We start from the raw sequence: 24674 nt of genomic DNA on the forward strand, positions 1-24674 counted from the left end.
GAGGAACCGGGGCTAGCATAAGGAGATACCTGAGGCTAGGAGAGGAAGGTACCACAGGCTAGGATAGGAAGATACCTGGGCGAGGATAGGGAGGTACCTGAGGCTAGGATCGGGAGGTACTGGGGCTAGGATAGGGAGATACCTGAGGCTAGGATAGGAAGGTACCAGAGGCTAGGATAGGAAGATATCTGGGCTAGGATAGGAAGGTATCAGAGGCTAGGATAGGAAGATACCTGGGCGAGGATAGGGAGGTACCTGAGGCTAGGATCGGGAGGTACTGGGGCTAGGATAGGGAGATACCTGAGGCTAGGATAGGAAGGTACCAGAGGCTAGGATAGGAAGATACCTGGGCTAGGATAGGAAGGTATCAGAGGCTAGGATAGGAAGATACCTGGGCTAGGATAGGAAGGTACCTGAGGCTAGGATCGGGAGGTACTGGGGCTAGGATAGGGAGATACCTGAGGCTAGGATAGGAAGGTACCAGAGGCTAGGATAGGAAGATACCTGGGCTAGGATAGGAAGGTATCAGAGGCTAGGATAGGAAGATACCTGGGCTAGGATAGGAAGGTATCAGAGGCTAGGATAAGGAAGTACTGATGGCTAGGATAGGGGGGCCCCAGAGGCTAGTATAAGCAGGTACCCGAGGCTAGGATAGGAAGGTACCCGGGGCAGGGATAGGAAGGGGCCTGAGGCTAGGATAGGGAGGTGCCCGGGGCTAGGATAGGGAGGTGCCCAGGGCTAGGATAGGGAGATACCCGAGGCTAGGATAGGGAGATACCTGAGGCTAGGATAGGAAGGTAGCAGAGGCTAGGATAGGAAGATACCTGCGCTAGGATAGGGAGGTATCAGAGGCTAGGATAAGAAAGTACTGATGGCTAGGATAGGGAGGCCCCAGAGGCTGGTATAAGCAGGTACCCGAGGCTAGGATAGGAAGGTACCCGGGGCTTGGATAGGAAGGTGCCTGAGGCTAGGATAGGGAGGTGCCCCGGGCTAGGATAGGGAGGTGCCCAGGGCTAGGATAGGGAGGTGCCCAGGGCTAGGATAGGGAGATACTCGAAGATAGGATAGGGAGGTACTCGGGCTAAAATAGGGAGGTACCCAAGGTTAGGATAGGGAGATACCTGGGGCTAGGATAGGGAGATACCAGAGACTAACATAGGGAGGTACCCGAAGCTAGTATAGGCAGATATCCAAGGATAGGAAAGGGAGGTTTCCGAGGCTAGGAAAGGTGGATACTCGAGGCTAGTATAGGGCGATACCCGAGGCTAGGATAGAGATATACCCCAGGCCAGGATAGAGAGGTATCCGAGGCTAGGATAGGGAGATACCAGAGACTAGGATAGGGAGGTACCCCAGGCTAGGAGAGGGAGATACCAGAGGCTAAGATAGGGAGGTACCCAAAGCTAGGATAGGCAGATATCCAAGGGTAGGAAAGGGAGGTTTCCGTGGCTAGCATAGGAGATACTCGAGGCTAGTATAGGGTGATACCCGAGGCTAGGATAGGGAGGTGCTGTGCCAGAAATACAGATTCCAGTCACTGTACTCCCCCCTAAAGTACGGTCATCACGTGTTGCTGGATTTGAAAGGAGAATGACAGGAAGACCTGGACCAACCAGGTTCTTTTCCGCATGCGATTCCCATTCTGGGACTAAAAATTGGCACTTTTATGCTCTAATTTAACAACTGCTCTGAGGAGATGATAAATTGGAGTGTGTGGTGCGGAATGGGTTTGATTCAGCAGTGGCATGCTCAGTAATTCTGGGAGGTGCACTGTGTACTCCCTCTATGGAGTTGCAGCTAGTGGAGTTTGAAGAGGGCTATGCCATAGCTTGCTGCCCCTTCCATATGTTGCTTATGGTTTTATTGAATGTGGCTCATCACCAAGTGTAACACACCAGAAAAGTGAAAATTTAAGAATACCAGGCAAGATGTAGTCTTGTGGAGCTCTGCCAGACACGAAAAGAGCCCCAATATTACTCTACACAAGAAGATAATCCATTGACAGAGGCCACTAAATGTCCCAGCTCTACATCATACGTCCAACACAGTGACGAGTACTATCCAGGTGTACAACAGCACTAAATGCCTTCCAGAAGCCTAAATATCGACAAGACACTCTGAAGAAAGAAAGTGCAGCCCCTTAACTATGCCCCAGCATGCAACGAACCTAGCACTAAAGACAACCAGAGCTTGAAAACCCCAATCCCTAAATCTCAAAACCCTACACCACCCATACACTAGACCTTAGGTGCAACGAAACCGGGTAGTTATGCAATAAAAGAACAACAAAGGCTACACAGATGGCAACAGTTAACCTTTGGTAGAAAACAGCAAACTCAACAAAACATACTAAATGCACCAGCACCACATTATTATACAACCAACACAGAGCCATACTGATGCCAACCAGTGGCATAACGAAACTTGAGGGGGCCCCCCTGCAAAGCACATGGAGGGCCCCACCCCGCGGCGCTGCCCACCTTGTACTACTTTGCCCTACCTCCCAGAAATCTAGCATATTTTGCTTTGAAACCTCCAACATTTAAAAGAAATGCCTCTATTGTCTTTCTGTAAGTTCTAGTGAGAAAGTGGGAGACACTCAACATACACGCTATGCCATTTGCAGCAATCCTGTCAAAAGCAGATTTAACTGAGGCAGCAATCAGAACAATGCCAAGGAGTGATCCTATTGTCTCAGGAACTGCCTATTGTTGAAGAACAAAGAACAACTATGAAGGGTCCGATATAGAATTGACAATACCTTGAAAATTTGAAAGAGAAACCCAAACCTGGAATAGTGGAATTCCATAAAAACTCAACTGACAATATACAAGAGAAGTACACAAGCTATAACACAGTATCCTGCGAAAGTCAAGAGAAATAGACTGTTCAATAATTATCTGCATGCTACACACTAGCGACTGTCAAGGGTTGTGCATGATAATAACGTGAACTGAGGAAGGAATTTCAATCATAATGTCTTTATTAGTAAGCACTGCAAAACTGGCAGGCAAACAAGGCTGAGGAAGAAAATGGTTTGGATGCTTCAGAACACTGATGCAGATGTTTGTTTTAAATTATCATTTGTGTAGTGTAAACAATGACTAAATACAAGATTTAAAGTACACGTATTACAGACAAGTGCAAGCAACACCATTAATAACACAGTATGTAGAATAATAACACACCACCAAGTGCAAGCAACACCATAAATAACACAGTATGTAGAATAACACACCATATCAGCAACTTGCTCCTGCCACATACACTTGGTCACTTTGCCATCCATCCATCCATCTATCCCCCACCCATCCATCCATCCACTCATCCATTCACCCACCCCTCCATCTACCCACCTCTCCATCCATCCACTCATCCATCCACCCACCCCTCCATTCATCCATCCACCCAACCCTCCATCTATCCACTCATCCATCCACCCACCCCTCCAGCCACCCACCCTTCCATCCATCCACTCATCAGTCCATCCATCCATCCATCGCCCAATCTTCTCGCTGGTTCACATCACGTCAGAGCTGGCGATGCCATGTCTCGTTCTCAGAGTGTGATGCACAATGAATGTGACATTCTGCAGCTCGCTATTCTGTTCAGCCCCTTGAGCGTGAACCGCTTGCACTTCCCATGGAAGTGAATCCTCTTCCCATCACTAGTGATCCACGTCTGGAACGCATGCCACATGCTATCTCTAGAAGGGCCTTCCTGCTGGCTACAAGCTGGGCAGAGCAACGCCGCAGGGCGGGCTATTTACTTTTTAATGCTGTAGGCTGCCAGCTTGAACTGATAACTTTTCATTATCTGTCCTTCCAAAACAATTTTACTGGAAAAACACATCTAAAAACTCGTCAAGGGCGGCTACTCACTTTTGATTGCTGTAAGTGCTTTTTTTGGTGTGCTTACACTGACATTTACAAATAGCCCCGTGATGTATTCATTCAGCACAATTCAAGAAAGGCAAACGTGTCAGCACTGTACCTGGGCACATTCTAGGAGTTAAATTAACACACATTTTAGTGCAATCCAATCAGCAAGTTGTTTCCTACATAACAGGCAATTTCGACGACTGTAAGTCCATATTAGTACAAAAATGTTGTTCAGGCCAATAGCAGAAAGTTCCCAGCGGCAGTTCATGTCATAATTCAATATTTACTTGTTTGAAATTCGGCAGCCACTCCAATGTCTGCTCTCTGGGAGAAGAACTTGGACAGAAATCCAAAATTTCGTCCACGTGACCTGTACTTAGGGAGTATATTTGGCAAAGTAGGGCACATGACATTTGTATCTGTTAAAATCTTAGATGTAGCCTGGAGACAGCTATGTGTCTATCACAAGCCTCATGTAATAATAATAATAAACAAGCATTGGCATAGCCAATAGGTCTTGCCTTTGGGACCTTATAAGTGTTTAGCCCTGCAACAGTTAATGTTGTTGCAGTAAGGATATTGTGCTGCATAACTAAATACTTATAAGGTCCCAAAGGCGAGACCTATTGGCTATGCCAGTGCTTATTTCTTTTTGATGAAGCAGTCCATATGAGTGCATGCATTTGTCTGCTTGCTCCCAGCCCCAGCCGCACAACTTCCCTCTCTCTGTGCCACCCACCCCCTTCTCTATCTGTGCTCCCTCCCGCTCCACCTGCCTCTCTCCTTCTTGCCTCCTGCCCCGCAAATCAGAAAAAAAGAGCTATGACTCGGTCACACTGGATGCAATGCAAAGTAGCACTTTTGCCTTTTTTTCTTTTTGTCTGTGTTGCCCCACTGCCCCCCCATCATCTTGCCTTATGTCCCACCTTTCCTTCCCCACTAGTAATTAAAAAAACAACTATACTATGACGCATCCAGCGCTAGCTACGGCATAGTGATGCGTTAGCATGCATAATACTTTTATCTGGTTTACAAGTTTAATGATAGTATTTGTAAATCTACCAACATGAACAATGCATGTTCTCAAACGTCTGGTGACTAGTTACCAATGATGCTATTCAAACTTTTCATATTGAAATGTAAAGTAACAACACAACACTGTTCCTTCCTAAAAAATAGAACGACAAACTAGGTTTAATTTGAATAGCATAACCATGTGCAAGGGAGGACGCGCCCTGCTTCATCCTGCACGTTTTTACCTTATTATAGCAGTCGTAAAATAAATCCCACCCAAACTTTGGTCGATAAACTAGTTTATTATAGCGCTGTTGTTCGGATAAACTCGGAGTATATGAGTGTACCTGTCACCTGATGAGTCCTCAGACCTGAGCGTCCGTCAACGGTCAGCGTGGGGCTTCAGTTCAGGCTTCCTTTCTTTGTCTTCTGCTCCGCGTCCCTGATGATGCCACACCTTACACTATAACGGTAACGCGCTTTAGTGTGTCGTCATGATCTCATTGTGCAATGCGCATGTGTTGTCCCTGCCCCTCTGACAAATATTATGCGTCAGTCACCAGCCAGCCCCCCCTGCCCAGTGCCCCTGCGGTGCGCATACGCGTCCCGGAAGCCGCGGAAAGGAAAGTGAAAGTCACCAGAGTCATGAGAGGAGTAAACAACCCTGGCTGCCCTGCTGCCATTGATCCACACCCACCCACCACCACCATTAAGACTACTCTACTAGTAGTACTACCGTGTAACATGGCCCCGCGCAGGCCCGCACCATTCCTGCAATCATGCCATGGCATCCATTCCAGTCACACACTCCGGGCCGCCCGGCCAGGGCCCCGCACCCATGGCATTCGTGCTTAACTCTGCTCAGCCTCAGCCTCAGCAGCCGCTGCCAGCCACACACGGGCCCCGGCCGGGGCCCCGCACCATAATGTGCTGCCAGCCTCATGGGCCCCCGCAGGGGCTCCGGCCCGAGCCATTCTCCTGCCACTGCCTGCCTGCCTCATGGGCCCCAGCCGGGGCCCCGCACCGCTGCCAGCCTCGCCCTCACGGGGCCCCGGCCGGGACCGTCCAATTTTTAAATTACTCAGTCAATCAATGCATTCAGTGAGGGGCCCCGGCGGGGCCCCCTGGAGCACGGGCCCCCCCTGCAACGCAGGGGTTGCCGGGGCTTGTGTTACGCCTCTGATGCCAACTTTTTTTTGTGCAGTAGCACAAAAATAAACCCAAACCCTCAGCATTTAGAGCATAACACAGTGAGATGAAATAATCTGTGCTGTGCTAAACCCAATCAAACATTGAACACACTAATGATGTTTCAACATCCAACCTAGACAATACAACATAATACAACTGATTCTAATTGATGTGTCAACACCAGCTTCTTGCAGCCAACACAGATGGCAATGTGTCATTCTCCAACGCTAAGGCTGGATAACTAACTGAGCTATGCCAGATGCTTCAGACAGGCTCATGTTCCTCAAGCAGCCACATACCAATTCACACAGCCCTAATAAGTGTAGTAATGCGCACATAACCACCATGCACACTTGATGTTTAAAAAAATACACCTTGAAATGAAGAATGCTCTGAGAGTAAGTTACACTGTGAGTACAATTGCACTCTGTGTTGCAATACAAACACTGCTGAAATAGGCTAATGCTAATACTGCTACAAGGCATAGTCTGAGCATGAATATGTGATGTTACAATGCAAACAATTACAACACATGGCTTTACAACGCGGTATTTACATCGCAACTACCATTTCAACTCATGATTCTACAACACATGTCATTAAAACGCATTTTTAGAAACTACCATTACAACGCATACCATTACAATGCATAATACTTTTGGGGTAACCGTTGGGTAAGTGTTGGATAGTCCAGGGGTAAAAATTATTATTCACACTCCAGTGAGTGCAACAGTAGGGTAAGTGTTGAATAGTGTAGGGATAAAAATGACTAGTCCCACTCCAGTGAGTGCAACTGTAGGGTGTGTTGGATAGTGTAGGGGTAAAAATACTATCCCCATGAACCCCAAAACCCATATCCACCCTAAAACTAAAAAATACCAATTACTTACCTTATAATGCGTTGCAATGGCATGTGTTGTAGTGACATACGTTGTAATGGCATACGTTGTAAGGACATTGTCCCCGTAGCTGCTGTTTGAATTATACATTAATTATCAGAATTCAATCTGCCACTCAGATCACTGTGGCCCGGTGTCCCCACTTCAATGCAAGTCAATGGAGGCAACATATTCCTCACAAATTGTTTTCCAAATCTCCCTCATTCCTGTTTCCAAATGTTGGCATGTATGCTTCCGGTCCTCACAAGCCCCCCAACACCCCCAACCCTCCCTCCCTCTCTTGAAGTTCATTTTGGGTCCAAGTTGTCCCGCTGAAGCACCCGCCCACTCCATCCATAATGCTGTTTATTTTTATAAACAAAAAACAAACGGCGAGCTAAAAGTACACAACAAAACACTTGTGTGTTGCAAAATAGGATATTTCCCCATTTCCTTCGTGTGCTCGTTCGTGTGTATTAAAGGAGGCGGTAGGGGCAATAGGGGCAAGAGTGGGCGCTATAAGAGGCACTTCGTGGTTTCCAGGGGCAACTACCGGGGCAATGAACCCCCCGCTGAGGGAGACGTGTTCCTGGCCGGAGCAGCACACAGGGGCACTTCATGCCAAGGGAGCTGGGAGGCGGGGTGGTGGAAGACTGGTCCAGGAGAGAGGCGGGCTCTGCGGCTCACGCCGGGCAGGCTGGAGGCAGCGGGACAGACTGACAGCACTGCCCCGGGACAGCACCTGCGCGCGGCCCCCCGCCATGACTCACCGGAAGCGGAGCTTCACCTTCGGAGCCTACGGCGGGTACGTGCCAGTCGCATTTCCAGACTGTAATTTGGTGTGAACAATGTAGGGCTTTGTTACTTTTCATCAGTGTTCCTGGAAATGGTAGAAAGACGCGCAGAACAGCCTTACACTTGTTACTTTCGTACAAGTGCTGCGAAATTACTGTAAATCGACACTTTACAAACTCTTTAAATTGCAATGTATTTCCCAATCTTCAGTATTCCTGGAAGCACGAGAGTGGCATGTATTTATCTGCTACTGTTCTGTAATTTTCTGGCCATGTTAGGAATGCGCTACTGAATGTACTACTTTCCTTGATTATTACACTGTAAGAGTTGAAGTCTCAATTGAGAAAGAGTTAATTATTCCCCCTAGGATTACTCAAAGTTTTACTGCCACACTGCTGTTTTGTTTTCTCCGGTATTGATAAGCCTGTTCGAATCACAGTGCAGTATTTAAATCATTAGTTATTAACCAGAGCGTTACATTCACCGAACAGCTTGAACTGAATCACAGAGTCTTAATTGATGAAATGTTCTGTTTACTTGTATTCAGTGCTTAATTTGAGCTGGTGCTTGCAAGAGAGAGAAAAATGCAAAACGGGGAAAGTAGGACGAAGAGAAACATAGTGACAATAAAAAAGGCAGGGATGAAAGAGAACCTAAAAGAGTTTGTTAAAGGAAAAGAGTTTCTCGTGTTGGATGAAAAAGGCATGAAATCAAATTAAGATTACGCAACCTTGGTATTCAGCACTCTGACATCCGTTAGCGCTGGCCCAGGGCTTCCTTAAATTATAACAATGGTCCTTAAAGAATCATTTAGAACACTTAAATAAATATAGTCTGTAATAAGTACTATATTCCACTGTGTCCAGCCGGACACACAGTTTAACCAATTGAATGTTTTCAACATTTTCAAGAGCAACCAACAGTAAAGTTGGATACAGTCCTGCATCCAGTACATGAGAACAGAAACAAACATACAAATAAACATTAGGATTTTCAGGCAAAAGAAAAAGGAAAAGGAAGCTTTGGGTCAATGAGAATACAAAACAAGCCATCCATAATAGTTATCACACCAATATAACACACTGGTTGTCTGCGCAAAACTATTCCATAGGTCGACGACGTTTCGATCCCTTTTAAAGGAATAATGGGATCATCATCAGGATGGTTTTATTTACATGCTTGAATATTTGAAAGCTGCCTGTGGAGAAAGAGAGGGGTAAAAAGGCAGAAGAAACGTTGTAAGAAGAAGATCACTCTTGTATAAAAACTCAGGTGTTGAACATTGCCATGCGCTGAGGAGAATGGTGGAGGCCCTGGTATTCCATGTAGTAAACCATGCGTGGGTACATGTAAGCGGTGTGGTCTTTAGAGTTATCCATGAGTGCAGTGCTGCATGGCATTGCAAAAGAACTAATGCAAGCCACCGTGTACTGAGTGAAGAAAACAACAAAATGCGGCAATCGATGAATACCCTGGAAATGCACTTGCGGAGTGCATACAGGGAAGTGTGGTAGTGTCGGGCACCAGGGTTTCCAGCGGACCTTTCGGCACCGTCGCTTGTTCTTTTACAAATTAAGAGCTGCTAACATTTTTCATTTCTCTGTGTGCGTTTACAATTTGCTGTTACTAGGCAACTCATCCACAATGAGGCCTCTGTCATTTTATGAGTGGTTACCCCATACCACCAACTGCTCCATCTTTCACCCACATTTATTTATTACACCATCACCCACAGTTTACATTACTCTAATGTTAACTCGACTCCTAAACCTAACCTGACCAAATCTCTAACATTTCCACAATCCTAGCACCAGCCTTTACACCAGGCCAAACTATAATGCTTCCGCTTACACCTTCCCTTACTATAAACCCAACTCCAAAAGTTAACCTAATCCTAACCTAATCCCTTGCCTATCCTCAATTTATAATTGAATCCTTAACCTAATCCTTACCCATGTCCGAACCCATACATCTTTCCTTACATCATCCATCACTCTGTAAGTTGCACTAACCCTGCCTAGTAAACATAGCCTAACTTAAAAAAAAATCCTAACTCCATTTCCAAACCCAATTGTAATCCACATATTTTTTCTTCATTTTTTGTTATTCTATTTTTCCGCCCTCTAATTGTCTTCATTCTTATCTCTACTTTTTTGCTTTGCTACCTTTTAAATTATTTTTTTTCTAAAACCTCACCATTCACACAAAACCTACACGATTGGTGCAATTTAACCACGTTCTGCGCTACTTATGCTCGGATAAACTTGGTGCTTTCCAGAAGTTTTGTGAATGAATACCCTGAATGTTGCTACCATGTCAATCTACTTTCTGCTGCATATCCCCTGCCAATCTCATAGCAGCAACCTACTGTTGTGTTGGCCAGGGACATGCAGGACATCATCTTATCCTAGGAATCCCCATTTCTGCACAGCCTCGTAAATATTACAAATGTACAACTATACCATATTTTGCTAAATTTACACTCTAGCAAATCTCTTCCCCAGGGGCTATACCATGAATGTGTGCACGCGCACGCATGGCGCAGTAATGCAGTTTTTAGGTAATTGTGCTGCAGACAGCACAGGTCAGAAGTAGTTGTCTCCCTTCTCGCACTTTGATGTCTTCAGCACTAAGTAAAAATGAGAACTTCCGAGTTAAGTGCATGCACTTTAGACAGTACACTCTCATAAAAACAGACGCACAGCTATGCCTTGCACAAGTGCACATGTTCATGATACGACCCTGGATCTGTAGTAGAGTTTTGTGGAGTGCACAATCGTTAAGCATGCATCACTTTCCCAAGCTTAGGGCAAACTTAAGAAGGTTTTTTAGGTCTCGCCTGTCGATGCGCATGCGCATCGAGCAAGGCGAGAGTATTGCGAGTTATCCACTCTTTATCTACACTGCAAGGAATCGTGGCGATTCCTTGCAGTGCCCGTGACTTTTAAGGTCAATGCGCATGCGCATTAAGCTTATGCGCATGCGCATTGACCTTAAAAGTCACGGGCGCGTGCATGTCCGTCTTTGTTTACCCGCTCCGCCCCCTCCCGCCGTGTCGCCTTGTTTTTTCTGTATATTTAAGCCCTCGTGTCGTAGTGCTTTTTTTTACCCACTCTCAGCATAGTGTATTTTTCCCCTCCACATGCCCCCCATTCCAGTCTGCCATTAAAAAAAACTGCTATGATCCGGCCAGTCATGGCATTTCGCAAAATCACGTAATTGTAGAACTTTGTCAGTATCATGGCTCACCTTGTATCTTTTTACTCACACTACAGTCCTCGGGCATTTAAATTGGTTTAAAATGTAACCCAATGTCACAGAGTCAGGCCAAACGCTACAAATCACCCAAAATTATCCGTTAATGTGTCATACCTGCAGGGAAGTAGTTAACAGGTAAAGGACATAAGGGACCCATGTGACTTCCAAAAATGGCGTTTTATTTCTTTAAAAACAGGGGAAGGGGACATGGTATCCCTGCTGCGCCATCGAATAAAGTATACTGAAAGCCTGCAAAATAAACGCCTCTCCGTGGAAACTTCTGTCTGGAACAGTGTGTTAAAGCATCCTGGTCACTCATCTGGCTTTAAGGAACAAGAACAGACAGCAGCAGCTGGGGCTTTCATTCCCGTCCAGAACACGTGCTTTGAATTCGACTGTGAACTGCTGCAAATCCAATTAGCCCATTTTACGTACTCTTGCTTTCATGAGGCCAGTATCCAATTCGACCTTAAAGGTGGGAATGCGCCACCAGCCGGGGAGGTGAACGGCGGCTTGTCCGTCTCAGACCGGACTCTCCAGGGGCCGTACTTGGATGTCGTTTTCTGAGCTGCGCCTGCGCAGTTGCCTCTGCAGCGTTTTGAGTGCATACATCAACTGAAATCATCTCCAAGCAGAGCTCGGAAACAGTCAATACATACCCTGTTTTTCCGAGCTCTGATGTAAGCAAAACATGCATTACCTCAGACATTTCGAGTTAATGTATGTGTCCAAGACGCACAGACGTCTCTTGCGCTGACGCAGAAAGCGGCATCATAATATGGCTCCGAGTGTGCTGATTTAGTTGCTGCCAGTTTGGAATGAGGCGGTCAGCTCGCAGAGGCATGGACGGCCTTGCACGCGCAGTGACCCAATCAATGCATGGCCGCCGTTCTCCTTGCTTCTATGGCATTCTCGTGCGTGCGAGTGGAATTCGCTCTAGTTTTTTGTTGGTTGGGATCGTTGCGTTTATTTCATCCAGAAATGATGAACATGCTCTGGCCTCAGTACAGTATGTGTTGTTTTCCCTGTAATTAATTGAAAGTGTTACCATCTGAGTACTTATTATGTTGCATTCCTCGAATATCATTGAAACTGTTTGTTGTTATGCACAATGGAGGGGTTGTTGCATTCCTTCAAAATCACTCCTAGTGTTGGTGGCAACGTACAGTATTGGTGCCTTCCCTCCAGTATCAATAACAGTATCAGCCACAGTGCAGTATTTGGTATTTTGTCAAGTCTGTATTATTTGTTGCTTCTCTCACAGCCACGACCGGTGGTGGGAGTACCTGCGGGTGGTGACGTGGGGAGGGGGAGGGGCAGGGTGGGGGGTAGTAATGTATGTATTACGGACCTTAACAGGTAAGTTAACATATATATAAATAAAACGAATTTCGTTGAGTGCACTGCATCACCAAATGCGATGCAGGGCGCGCAACGAACTTCGTTGTATTTATTTATATGTTTGCTTACCTGTTAAACTCCGTAATCCATACATTACTACCCCCCACCCTGCCCCTCCCCCTTCCCACGTCACCGCCGGCAGGTATTCCCACCACCGGCCGCGGCTGTTCCCTCCAGTATCAATAACAGTATCAGCCACAGTGCAGTATTTTTTACTTTCCTCCAGTATCAGCTGCAGTATCAGCCACGGTGCAGTATTCGTTCCTTTCCTCCAGTATCAATAACAGTATCAGCCACAGTGCAGTATTTGTTATTTTGTCAAGTCTGCAGTATTCGTCCCTTTCCACAGTATCAATAACAGTATCAGGCACAGTGCAGTATTTGTTACTTTCCTCCAGTATCAACTGCTGTACCAGCCACAGTGAAGTATTACTTTCTTCCAGTATAATAACAGTATCAGCCACAGTGCAGTATTCAATGCTTTCCTCCAGTACCGATAACAGTATCAGCCACAGAGCAGTATTCGTTCCTTTCCTCCAGTATCAATAACAGTATCAGACACAGTGCAGTATTCAATGCTTTCCTCCAGTATGGATAACAGTATCAGCCACAGAGCAGTATCCGTTCCTTTCCTCCAGTATCAATAACAGTATCAGACACAGTGCAGTATTCGATGCTTTCCTCCAGTATGGATAACAGTATCAGCCACAGAGCAGTATCCGTTCCTTTCCTCCAGTATCAATAACAGTATCAGCAGCAGTGCAGTATATGTTACTTTCCTCCAGTATCAACTGCAGTATCAGCCACAGTGCAGTATTTTTTATTTTTTCAAGTCGGTAGTATTCGTTCCTTTCCACAGTATCAATAAAAGTATCAGCCACAGTGCAGTATTTTGTACTTTCCTCCAGTCCAGTATCAACTACTTTCCTCCAGTCCAGTATCAACTGCTATATCAGCCACAGTGCAGCCACAGTGCAGTATTACATTCCTCCAGTATAAATAACAGTATCAGCCTCAGTGCAGTATTTGCTACTTTCCTCCAGTATCAACTACTGTATCAGCCACAGTGCAGTATTTGTTATTTTTTCAAGCCTCTAGTATTCGTCCCTTTCCACAGTATCAATCAATAAGAGTATCAGCCACAGTGCAGTATTTTGTACTTTCCCCCAGTCCAGTATCAATAACAGTATCAGCCGCAGTGCAGTATTACCTTTCTCCAGTATAAATAACAGTATTAGCTGCGGTGCAGTATTTGTTATTTTCCTCCAGTATGAATAGCAGGTTCGCCCACACTGCTGTTTTTATACCTTTCTCTACTTTTACTAAGTTTAAATATACCATTACCTAATTTGATATTTTTTCAGTGGAATAGGGAATATTATTTCCATTTTAAAGTATTTATTAATTTAATTGTGCATTACCAAGTGTGTTAGTTACGTTACATCATTTGTATAGTTCCACGTTAGAGTCTTAGTAATATTTGTTCCTTCCTTGTTCTATTACCGAAGAACTCTGATCAACAGGGAAAGAGTATACCTTCAGGCGTGTCAAAAATACTATAAATAAATGTGAGAATGTGTTAGGATTGAGGATAAAGGAGCCTATATCAAATCAAAAGAGGGGAAAAAGAAGGAACTGGGATCCATTCAGCTTCCTTCCTCGTAATCAGATATCAAATGGGAATGGATCACTTAACCTGAGTAACCAGGGTTGCAAAGTTCATGTCGTACACAGATAAAAAACCCTCATTCACGTACAGAAGTCGGAAAGGTGGTACATCTTGATTCTCCACCCTGGTTTAGAAACGTGACAGCATCATCATTGGGTTAGTTTTGTATGCTTCCTCCATCTGGAGGTAAACCACTGGTTATTTCAGTAGTGATCAAAGAAAGGTGGGGGTGTTATAGTGAAGTGAATATCAAAAGGTGGTGTTAAAATCTCATATGCCCAGATTTGTATATTTAATCATTCTGGGTTTGAGATGTTTAAAAACTGTGTCGTGCGTGGGAAGACTTGTTATTGGTCTAACGCACTGCGAGTGTCCATAAAAAAAGGTCGACATGTTTCAGCCCTTGTGGTTGCCTTTGTGGGTCAAGTGGGCTTTCTTCCGGACCTGGCTGTCAGAGGAAGTGCGAAAGCAAGTCGTGTTACACTGTGCAGCAGCAGTTAAAAAGCTCCCTGGCCGCCCGAAGAAGTCCATATTTTAGGACTTAAGGTACTATTTGACCACGTGAGAATCGGGTCAATACACCCAGATTCCATGAGACCATAACAAGATACGGCCTCCACATTCTCCTTCTTGTTTCGATCCTGAAGAAAGCCCACTTGACCCACACGGGCAACCACAAGGGCTGAAACATGTCGACCTTTTTTATGGACACTCTCATTGCGTTAGACTAATAACAAGTCTTCCTACGCACGACACACTTTTTAACCATCTCAAACCCAGACTGATTAAATTTACAAATCTTGGCATACGAGATTTCAACACCTACTTTTGATATTCACTTAACTATAACACCCCCACCTTTCTTTGATCACAACTGAAATAACCAGTGGTTTACCTCTGAATGGAGGAAGCATACAAAACTAACTCAATGATGATGCTGTCACGTTTCTAAACAAAACAGGTGATGGACCGAATATGGATCAATGTCACACATTCACCCCAGTCCAAAGATCTGGGCCCAAATCCATCGTTTTTTTGCACTCCACACCACCCTGGGTTAGACAATGGCGATATGCAAATCAGCTCTGACCCTGTGCCCCATGGGAACAGTCCAGTCCGAACTACAAAAGCCATGTCCTTCCCAGAACGGAATCAAGCATCCGAGGACCGGACCGGTTTCGAGGTAACACCTCTCATCAGCCCGGCTAGCTTGACTCCAGTGGTGTGGAGTGCCTAGGACCCACGTCTGAGCATCCCCAGCGCACTTATGGCGGTATTGCAAACAAAACAGGTGATGGACCGAATATGGATCAATGTCACACATTCACCCCAGTCCAAAGATCTGGGCCCAAATCCATCGTTTTTTTGCACTCCACACCACCCTGGGTTAGACAATGGCGATATGCAAATCAGCTCTGACCCTGTGCCCCATGGGAACAGTCCAGTCCGAACTACAAAAGCCATGTCCTTCCCAGAACGGAATCAAGCATCCGAGGACCGGACCGGTTTCGAGGTAACACCTCTCATCAGCCCGGCTAGCTTGACTCCAGTGGTGTGGAGTGCCTGGGACCCACGTCTGAGCATCCCCAGCGCACTTATGGCGGTATTGCAAACAAAACAGGTGATGGACCGAATATGGATCAATGTCACACATTCACCCCAGTCGAAAGATCTGGGCCCAAATCCATCGTTTTTTTGCACTCCACACCACCCTGGGTTAGACAATGGCGATATGCAAATCAGCTCTGACCCTGTGCCCCATGCGGTCCATCACTTGTTGTTTTTGCAATTGCCGCCCTAAGTGCGCTGGGGATGCCCAGACGTGGGTCCCAGGCACTCCACACCACTTGGAGTCAAGCTAGCCGGGCTGATGAGAGGTGTTACCTCGAAACCGGTCCGGTCCTCGGATGCTTGATTCCGTTCTGGGAAGGACATGGCTTTTGTAGTTCGGACTGGACTGTTCCCATGGGGCAACAGGGTCAGAGCTGATTTGCATATCGCCATTGTCTAACCCAGGGTGGTGTGGAGTGCAAAAAAACGATGGATTTGGGCCCAGATCTTTTGACTGGGGGAATGTGTGACATTGATCCACATTCGGTCCATCACTTGTTGTTTTTGCAATTGCCGCCCTAAGTGCGCTGGGGATGCCCAGACGTGGGTCCCAGGCACTCCACACCACTTGGAGTCAAGCTAGCCGGGCTGATGAGAGGTGTTACCTCGAAACCGGTCCGGTCCTTGGATGCTTGATTCCGTTCTGGGAAGGACATGGCTTTTGTAGTTCGGACTGGACTGTTCCCATGGGGCAACAGGGTCAGAGCTGATTTGCATATCGCCATTGTCTAACCCAGGGTGGTGTGGAGTGCAAAAAAACGATGGATTTGGGCCCAGATCTTTTGACTGGGGGAATGTGTGACATTGATCCACATTCGGTCCATCACTTGTTGTTTTTGCAATTGCCGCCCTAAGTGCGCTGGGGATGCCCAGACGTGGGTCCCAGGCACTCCACACCACTTGGAGTCAAGCTAGCCGGGCTGATGAGAGGTGTTACCTCGAAACCGGTCCGGTCCTCGGATGCTTGATTCCGTTCTGGGAAGGACATGGCTTTTGTAGTTCGGACTGGACTGTTCCCATGGGGCAACAGGGTCAGAGCTGATTTGCATATCGCCATTGTCTAACCCAGGGTGGTGTGGAGTGCAAAAAAACGATGGATTTGGGCCCAGATCTTTTGACTGGGGGAATGTGTGACATTGATCCACATTCGGTCCATCACTTGTTGTTTTTGCAATTGCCGCCCTAAGTGCGCTGGGGATGCCCAGACGTGGGTCCCAGGCACTCCACACCACTTGGAGTCAAGCTAGCCGGGCTGATGAGAGGTGTTACCTCGAAACCGGTCCGGTCCTCGGATGCTTGATTCCGTTCTGGGAAGGACATGGCTTTTGTAGTTCGGACTGGACTGTTCCCATGGGGCAACAGGGTCAGAGCTGATTTGCATATCGCCATTGTCTAACCCAGGGTGGTGTGGAGTGCAGAAAAACGATGGATTTGGGCCCAGATCTTTTGACTGGGGGAATGTGTGACATTGATCCACATTCGGTCCATCACTTGTTGTTTTTGCAATTGCCGCCCTAAGTGCGCTGGGGATGCCCAGACGTGGGTCCCAGGCACTCCACACCACTTGGAGTCAAGCTAGCCGGGCTGATGAGAGGTGTTACCTCGAAACCGGTCCGGTCCTCGGATGCTTGATTCCGTTCTGGGAAGGACATGGCTTTTGTAGTTCGGACTGGACTGTTCCCATGGGGCAACAGGGTCAGAGCTGATTTGCATATCGCCATTGTCTAACCCAGGGTGGTGTGGAGTGCAAAAAAACGATGGATTTGGGTCCAGATCTTTTGACTGGGGGAATGTGTGACATTGATCCACATTCGGTCCATCACTTGTTGTTTCTGCAATTGCCGCCCTAAGTGCGCTGGGGATGCCCAGACGTGGGTCCCAGGCACTCCACACCACTTGGAGTCAAGCTAGCCGGGCTGATGAGAGGTGTTACCTCGAAACCGGTCCGGTCCTCGGATGCTTGATTCCGTTCTGGGAAGGACATGGCTTTTGTAGTTCGGACTGGACTGTTCCCATGGGGCAACAGGGTCAGAGCTGATTTGCATATCGCCATTGTCTAACCCAGGGTGGTGTGGAGTGCAAAAAAACGATGGATTTGGGCCCAGATCTTTTGACTGGGGGAATGTGTGACATTGATCCACATTCGGTCCATCACTTGTTGTTTTTGTCACGTTTCTAAAGCAGGGCGGAGAATCAAGATATACCGCCTTTCCGACTTCTGTACGTGAATGAGGGTTTTTTATCGGTATACTACACGAACTTTGCAAACCCTGGTTACTCAGGTCAAGTGATCCATTCCCCATTGATATCTGATGAAGGAGCCTAGACATAAAATAATGCTGCCCTGTTCCCATGAGCTCCGGCCCATAGACTTACCAAAGCTTATAAAGAAACGTGCACAGCCAAAACAAATTCAAATTCCTTTTTGATGGTAATGAAGTGGAAATACCTACTAATCGTGCTTATAAAGGTTCCAGAAAAAAAAGCATATTCAAGATTTTAACTTGAAATTGGAAAATTTAGAAATTAACTAGTGTGGATGCAAAATCTCCTTTTCGACATGATCTCACAATTGTCCTTTATAGAGGAAAAAGAGGGGCCAACAGTGAGTAAAGGGGACACAGAACAGAACAAAAACCCACAGGAACAGCACACTTCCTAATTGTTCCATATGTAATTATAAATGTTCACATTGTCCAACATAACAACTTCCGATGCTGGTGTCATATTAACAAAGATGATATGGCGTCCAAACAATAGATGACCTATGGCCAATATCACCAAAGATTTTTTAGAGTAAAATGTCCTTGTGCCACACAAAAGCCCACCCTGCTAGATTTGCACCACACTAGAGTCATCACACAAAATACGGCCAAAGATAGCCAAAGTAGTGTGTGGTCTCTATGAAGGCCGAATCTTAGCAGTACACAGTCCTCTGATAAAAACACCAGTGACAAAACAACTACTACAGGAAGACAGAAATAGAACCCCTATTGGCGAGACACAACAGATCAATAATAGGCCTGCCGAGAGACAGGACTGAAGCAATACACAGTGACAGTGACACTGTGCCTATTAGGAGACATGTCTATAGTGATGATGGATGGACTGGGAGTAGGCATGGGCGGAAAATCCGTTCCGCTCGCGGATTTTGCGGATTTTCGGGAAATCCGCAATCCGCGAGATTTGCGAATCTCCCGCAAAATCCGCAAATCCGCGAGCAGCGGATTTTGCTCGCACTGCTCGCACTGTTTGCGTGAGTTCGCGTGAGTTTGCGCCCCGCGAATAAGTGCAAAATTGCAGAAATACGATCTTAGCAAAACTGAAAGTAACTACTTACCAGGTTCAAAAGTTCAGGCTCATCATTAGTAGCCATTTCCTGTAGTGCTTCCTGAGGGGCCCCTCCAGAGTTCAGTTGCCAGTTGAAACTATTATGTGACCCTGCTCTGAACCTCAGAATAGTTACACATATGCCACAAAGGTCCTGAATTACAGCTAAGGGAGACAAGCAGGAGCCAGGCTGGAAGTTAAAATCCATTAATCAGCCCCTAATTCATTATTGTCAGTTGGGGCAGGGCAGGTGTTGTAACTAATTTTGCAACAATGAAAGCACTTAGCAAGTGCAAAAGATCACTAATCAGGGCGCACTAAGGAAGCAGGTGCCAGCTAAAAAAATATTCTGTGACACATTAATCAGCCCCAAATTAATTCAGGTCACTTGAGGCAGGGAAGGTGTGCTTTGCTTTGCCGAAAATAATGTACACTGGACAACCAGAGGGTGTGGTGATGAAACAGAGGGTGGCATGGGTGGGCCAGAGGGTGGCATGAGTAGTCAGAGAGTGGCAGTGGTGACAGAGAGTGGCAGTGATGAAGAAGAGTGTCCCAAACAGGCTGGACACGTAGAAACAACAAGTTCGCGAAACTTGCGACCCGACAGGTAAGTTCGCAATTTGCGAAAGTGTACAAAACCCTCGCGAACTGGCAGAAACACGGGCGAACACAAAAAAAAAAAAATCCGCAAATTCGCGGGAATTCGCGGATTTTGCGGATTGCGAATCCGCAAATCCGCAAAATTCGCGAACGCGAGATCCGCAAAATTCGCCCATGCTTAACTGGGAGACACATCTGAAGAAGTACAACCAACCAGAATGGGACAGTTCGTGTTTTGATCCACATTACTGGCTTCTTGCCTCATACCATACCACCAGAATATCGAACTTTAAATATTGTGTTAAAAGCATTTTACAGCCAGAAATATCGACTGCCAAACTATTGTGACGGTAATAATATGTAGGTAAAGCTGTTCCATACTAAATCCACATATATGGACCTCGACAATATAAATATATCTTCAAGATATGTAGATGGAGTTAAGAATAGCAAATTTTATTTTATGCATCATTGTTTGCGCCCTCTGTATTTACTTTGTGAATATGTCTGTGAATTTCCTTACAAGTAAGTCACTCTATTTTTGTATCTTAATTTCTGCTGAACTCATAACGAATGTATGCTCTAGTGGGAGGTCAATAACGGAAAAAGTTTGTAGAGAGATCTCCCACCAGTTTGTAGTCAAACTGGTCACATATTTAACAGCAGTGTAGGAGGAATCTTACAGTGACTTCATAGGGCTTTTCTAAACAGCGCCAAAGCAGACACATACACAGACAGGCACTTGCTGTACATTTTCCCTGTGTGATAGAAGCTTGATCCCCATGGTGTACATGTTGTCTGTGTGGAGAAGAAACTTGCAGTGTTGACGCCTGATGCCATTTGCTTGTGTATTGAAAGAATGCACATTTGCTACCTTTTGAGGCCTGTTATAAACTTGTTTTACTGCTGGCTTTACTGTTTTGACAATTCCACATGTTCAATTTTTTTTTACTGCTGAACCTATCAGTGACGGCTGCTACGGAGTGGGGGTGGCGAGGATAATATATTTTTTAAAAAAACACCTGCCCACTCAGACAGTTCCTGGGAGCCTTGGGACACTTCTCCACCCAATTGTGAAATATAGCCAGGTAGAGAAATGCGAAGTGTGCATGACTGTTTGTCATGCGCACTTAAGGTGCACAAACCACTCCTACTCCCTGTGACCTCAGCCCCACCCTAATATAGCCTTGTAGATGGTACAAAAAATAAAATGATAATAACGTTATCTTTTTATTTTTATTTTTTACACTGCTCTGAGAGCAGTGGGGCGACGGTCCTCCCCCTTAGCAGATGAGCCGCCGCTGGATCCTATTGTTGATTTGTGAGGGAAGCTTACACAGCCACTGCCATGACCACATTGTTACCGGCTGTGCTGCTATTCAGTGCGATGAGTTTGCATTGCTGCTGCATATGCTTTACCTGTTCTGTATTGTGAGGAATGCTCGAACAGCTGGCTGCTGGCCCAGCTGTACCAAAGTCCATAATGTTGGCCTCTGCAGTCCCTGTATTGCATGCAATTCTCTCTAGTCCGTGGGGCCGTGCTCAGGTCTGTGCTTTGAATATTTGTGAGGTAACTTGACTGAATGCCTTTTAAGGCACATTCACCACATTAGTGGGAAATAATTCTACAATATGCCACAGGGTATACCTGTTCTTTGAGTGGTGGAAAGATGCCCATATGATGCCAGGTCCCTAGTAAGTGCAAGTGAGGAAAACGTTGCACTATATAGCTTCATATACTGTATCCATTCACTGTGCATGCAGTGGCACATCACAGACAGCAACCTTTTTCCTAACCCTGGGCAGAACACTACGCTACGCTCGCAGAGTGTGCGGAGTTTGCACAACTACATGCTACGCGAATCGCATGTAGCACAGTGCAAAAACGCGTACCGGGTATTTTTTGCTCGCTTGCGGTCCTCAACGTCAAGTTCACGACCATGAGCGAGCAAAATGAACATCCCGGTGAGACTTTTTCCTCATTCGCGATCAACAACATCAAGTTGCCAATCGCAAGGGTGGAAAATAAACCTCCCAGCGAGAATCTCAATGCGGGGAGGTCGTGTTTCTCATTGCGAGTAGTCGCGTATGCTCGTGACTGCTCACAATGAGAAACCACCTGTCCACGTAGAGAAAGCTGCCGCTCGAGTACAAATCTACTCGAGCGGCAGAAAACGACCGCTCGCACTGTGCATGATGCCGTTTGCAATGATTGCACAGTGCGGACAAGCATCCGGCACTGTGCAATCGTTGCGAACAGCATTTTCCCTACCGCACTAAGCAGTTCGCGTAGCTACGTGTAGAGTGCGTAGTGTGAAGTGCTCTTTGTTTAGCTATGCGTAGTGCTACTACGCAAACTACACCCAGGGTCACTTTTTTACCTCTCAGGAGGACACACTCAGCAGTTTTTAACCAGGAGATGGCAAATTACACTTTTATTAAACCTTATGGTGTTTGTGTGTTGCACATTAATCGTTGAGCAAGCATACCATGGGTGTTGTCAGTCTTAGGAGTCCATCGAGATATTGTGCATTAGAACCCCATAAATTAATGTTTTATTACAAGACTGCATGCTCAGGAAGCATGCACTACTGATGTTGATGCTGAACCTACTGAATGTATGTGAAGGGAAAGCTGCCATAAAACTGCAGCTGCTGTTTTGCGAAATAAGGAATGCTTCGACCACTGGTGCTCATCTTTACCTATTCTCTGTGTGAGGGAAGCTTGCACACTATGTTCTTTGAGTGAGAGAGGCTTTTACTGCGGATGTCCATGCTGTACCTTTTCTATGAGCTTTGGAGACCTGTGCTGTCCCTGTTCATGTTGTATCTATTCTCTGAGAAAGGCTCTTGATGTTGATGTTCATGCTGTACTTGTTTCTATGTGTGAGGAAGGCTTGCAATGTTGATGCCATAGTTGTCCCTTTTCTCTGAGTGAGGGATGCTTGCAGACACTAAACCTGGTCTTTGAGTGAGAGAGGCTTTCACTGCTGATGCCCTTACTGTGCCTGTTCTGTGAGTGTGGGAGGCTTGTGCTGCCACTGTCCATGTGTTACCTGTTCTCTGAGAGAGGTTGTTGTTGTTACCATTGATGCTGTACCTGTTTCAATATGTGAGGGAGGCTTGCACTGCTGATGCCCTTGTTGTCCCTGTTCTCTGTGCGAGGGAAGCTTGCCATGCTGCTGCTGTCCATGAAACACCTATTCTCTGAGTGGGAAATGCTTTCACTGCTGATGCACATGGTGTAACTGCCCTGTGTGTGAGGGAAGCTTGCACTGCTGCTGTAGCTGATCTGCGTGTGTGTGAAGGAGGCTTTCACAGCTGGTGCTCATGCTGTATCTGGTCTCTGTGATAAAGACTTTTACTGCTGAGGCAGTTGCTATGTATGCTCTTTGTATAAGGGAGGCTGTCATTTGCCATTTTGCTTTTCAGCAGATTGGATGCAATTTGTTGATGGGCAGTTGAGTGAGGAAACTCTGAAGGTCAGAAACAGGCTTGTCTGGCTAATGCATCCTGTGTCTATGACACACTGTAAATTAGAAAGCACATTTTGACAAGTCCCTGGAGGAGATGAAATGGAAAAGAGATGTCCAGAAAGCATGGCGTGAGCTCAAATGGAGGATATGCTTTCAGTGCACACATCTACCTCACCAGCACAAGCAACCTGAATAGGGCTGTGCAAAGTTATTTATTAAGCAACCACAACCTCGCGAAGGTCCTGATTATGGCCACCCATAGATTGCAGAGTTCGCTCTTTTTGTACACCTACACAGCTGTCTGCTTTTTTCTTAAATGTGTTAGTTGTCACAGGTAACTCACAAGCATTTTGTATGTCAGCCCATTCCTTTCTTAGGTTTTCCTTGACAGTGACTCAACACGAATTAACATTTGAGTAGCAGCCACCACTGGTAAAGGATACTGGTTACACTTTTGTCAGTGCTTGTTAGATTTGCCAATGCCTGTAAAAATGCACCTGCATTTACAAAGCCAATGGTGGTGTCCAACCAACGGGGAATTGTGCTTTTCCAGCCTCCATTTATTTTATTTTAGTTTAGAAAGGCAGATAAACAAAAAAGAAAACCCTTTAACCCCTCCCATGCTCGTGACGGAACCGTTCCGTCACGAGCCTCGGGTGGGCTGTACTGGTGACGGAAAGGTTCCGTCACGGCCCTCTCGCCACGCCTGCGTGGCGCGAATTCCGCGCCTGCGCTAACGTTCTGAAGTGCGGGCGGGGCCGTGACGGAACCGTTCCATCACAAGCACAGCTCACCCGCGTGCCGTGACGGAGCAGTTCCGTCATGAGCTCGGTTCGCGGCCCCCCCACCCCCTTAGCACTGCGGCGGAATAGCCGCCGCAGTGAAGGGGTTAATATACATAACTGCATTTACTAAAATAAAATGTACCATAAATCCCACGAGTAGTAAAAAAAATTACATTACACAAATAATTATAATATATAATGCCTTTATATCTCAAATAACTCGATCAGCTCAATCAAATATATTTCCCCATTTTGTCTTAAACTTCTTCATCTGAGAACCTCCGTTTTAATAGATCCTTTCAGAAATCATAATGGATTTCCATTGATGCCGTCAGGCCTCTGTGGTTGGTACCTCTTTAGATCGCCATCTCAATGCCAGTAAGGTCCTCGCTGACAACATTTTACGTACATCAGATTAGTTGTAGACCAGGAATAGATTAAATCCTTTCAACAGTACTAAATTAAAGTCACAAATGGAACAATTGGAAACTATACTTGCCTGATCTGGCTTATTGCTTCAAAATGGATGGTCAGAAATTATCCAGGTTGGCACAGAACCACAGAAAAAGTACCTAACTTCCAATATCCATACGACACCTGATGCACATATTGCTGTATTTATCAGAAATCTTATGGGGATGTTATGGAGACCTGCAGGTGTATAGTAACGCTGATAGATTGAAATATACTATATCCTCCTGAGCTTTGAATATAAAAGAGCCTGGGTATGTCTATCGCTCTATGTCCATTCACATCTTAGAATTTTGTACTAATGTTAGATGCCTA

The 24674-nt window shown here is 46.0% G+C and overlaps 1 protein-coding gene across 1 annotated transcript in view; it reads left to right on the forward strand.

Annotated features, from left to right (window-relative positions):
• The first annotated feature begins 7639 nt into the window (after positions 1–7639).
• RAP1GAP (RAP1 GTPase activating protein) overlaps positions 7640–24674 on the forward strand; it is an 870529-nt gene continuing 853494 nt past the window's right edge. Inside the window, exon 1 of the mRNA XM_086921674.1 lies at positions 7640–7769. Within this exon, the coding sequence (XP_086777800.1) occupies positions 7726–7769 (44 nt within the window). The 5' untranslated portion in view covers positions 7640–7725. The remainder of the gene's footprint in view (positions 7770–24674) is intronic.

Source organism: Lissotriton vulgaris, chromosome 5 (assembly GCF_964263255.1).
Source record: "Lissotriton vulgaris chromosome 5, aLisVul1.2, whole genome shotgun sequence".
NCBI classification, from domain to species: domain Eukaryota; kingdom Metazoa; phylum Chordata; class Amphibia; order Caudata; family Salamandridae; genus Lissotriton; species Lissotriton vulgaris.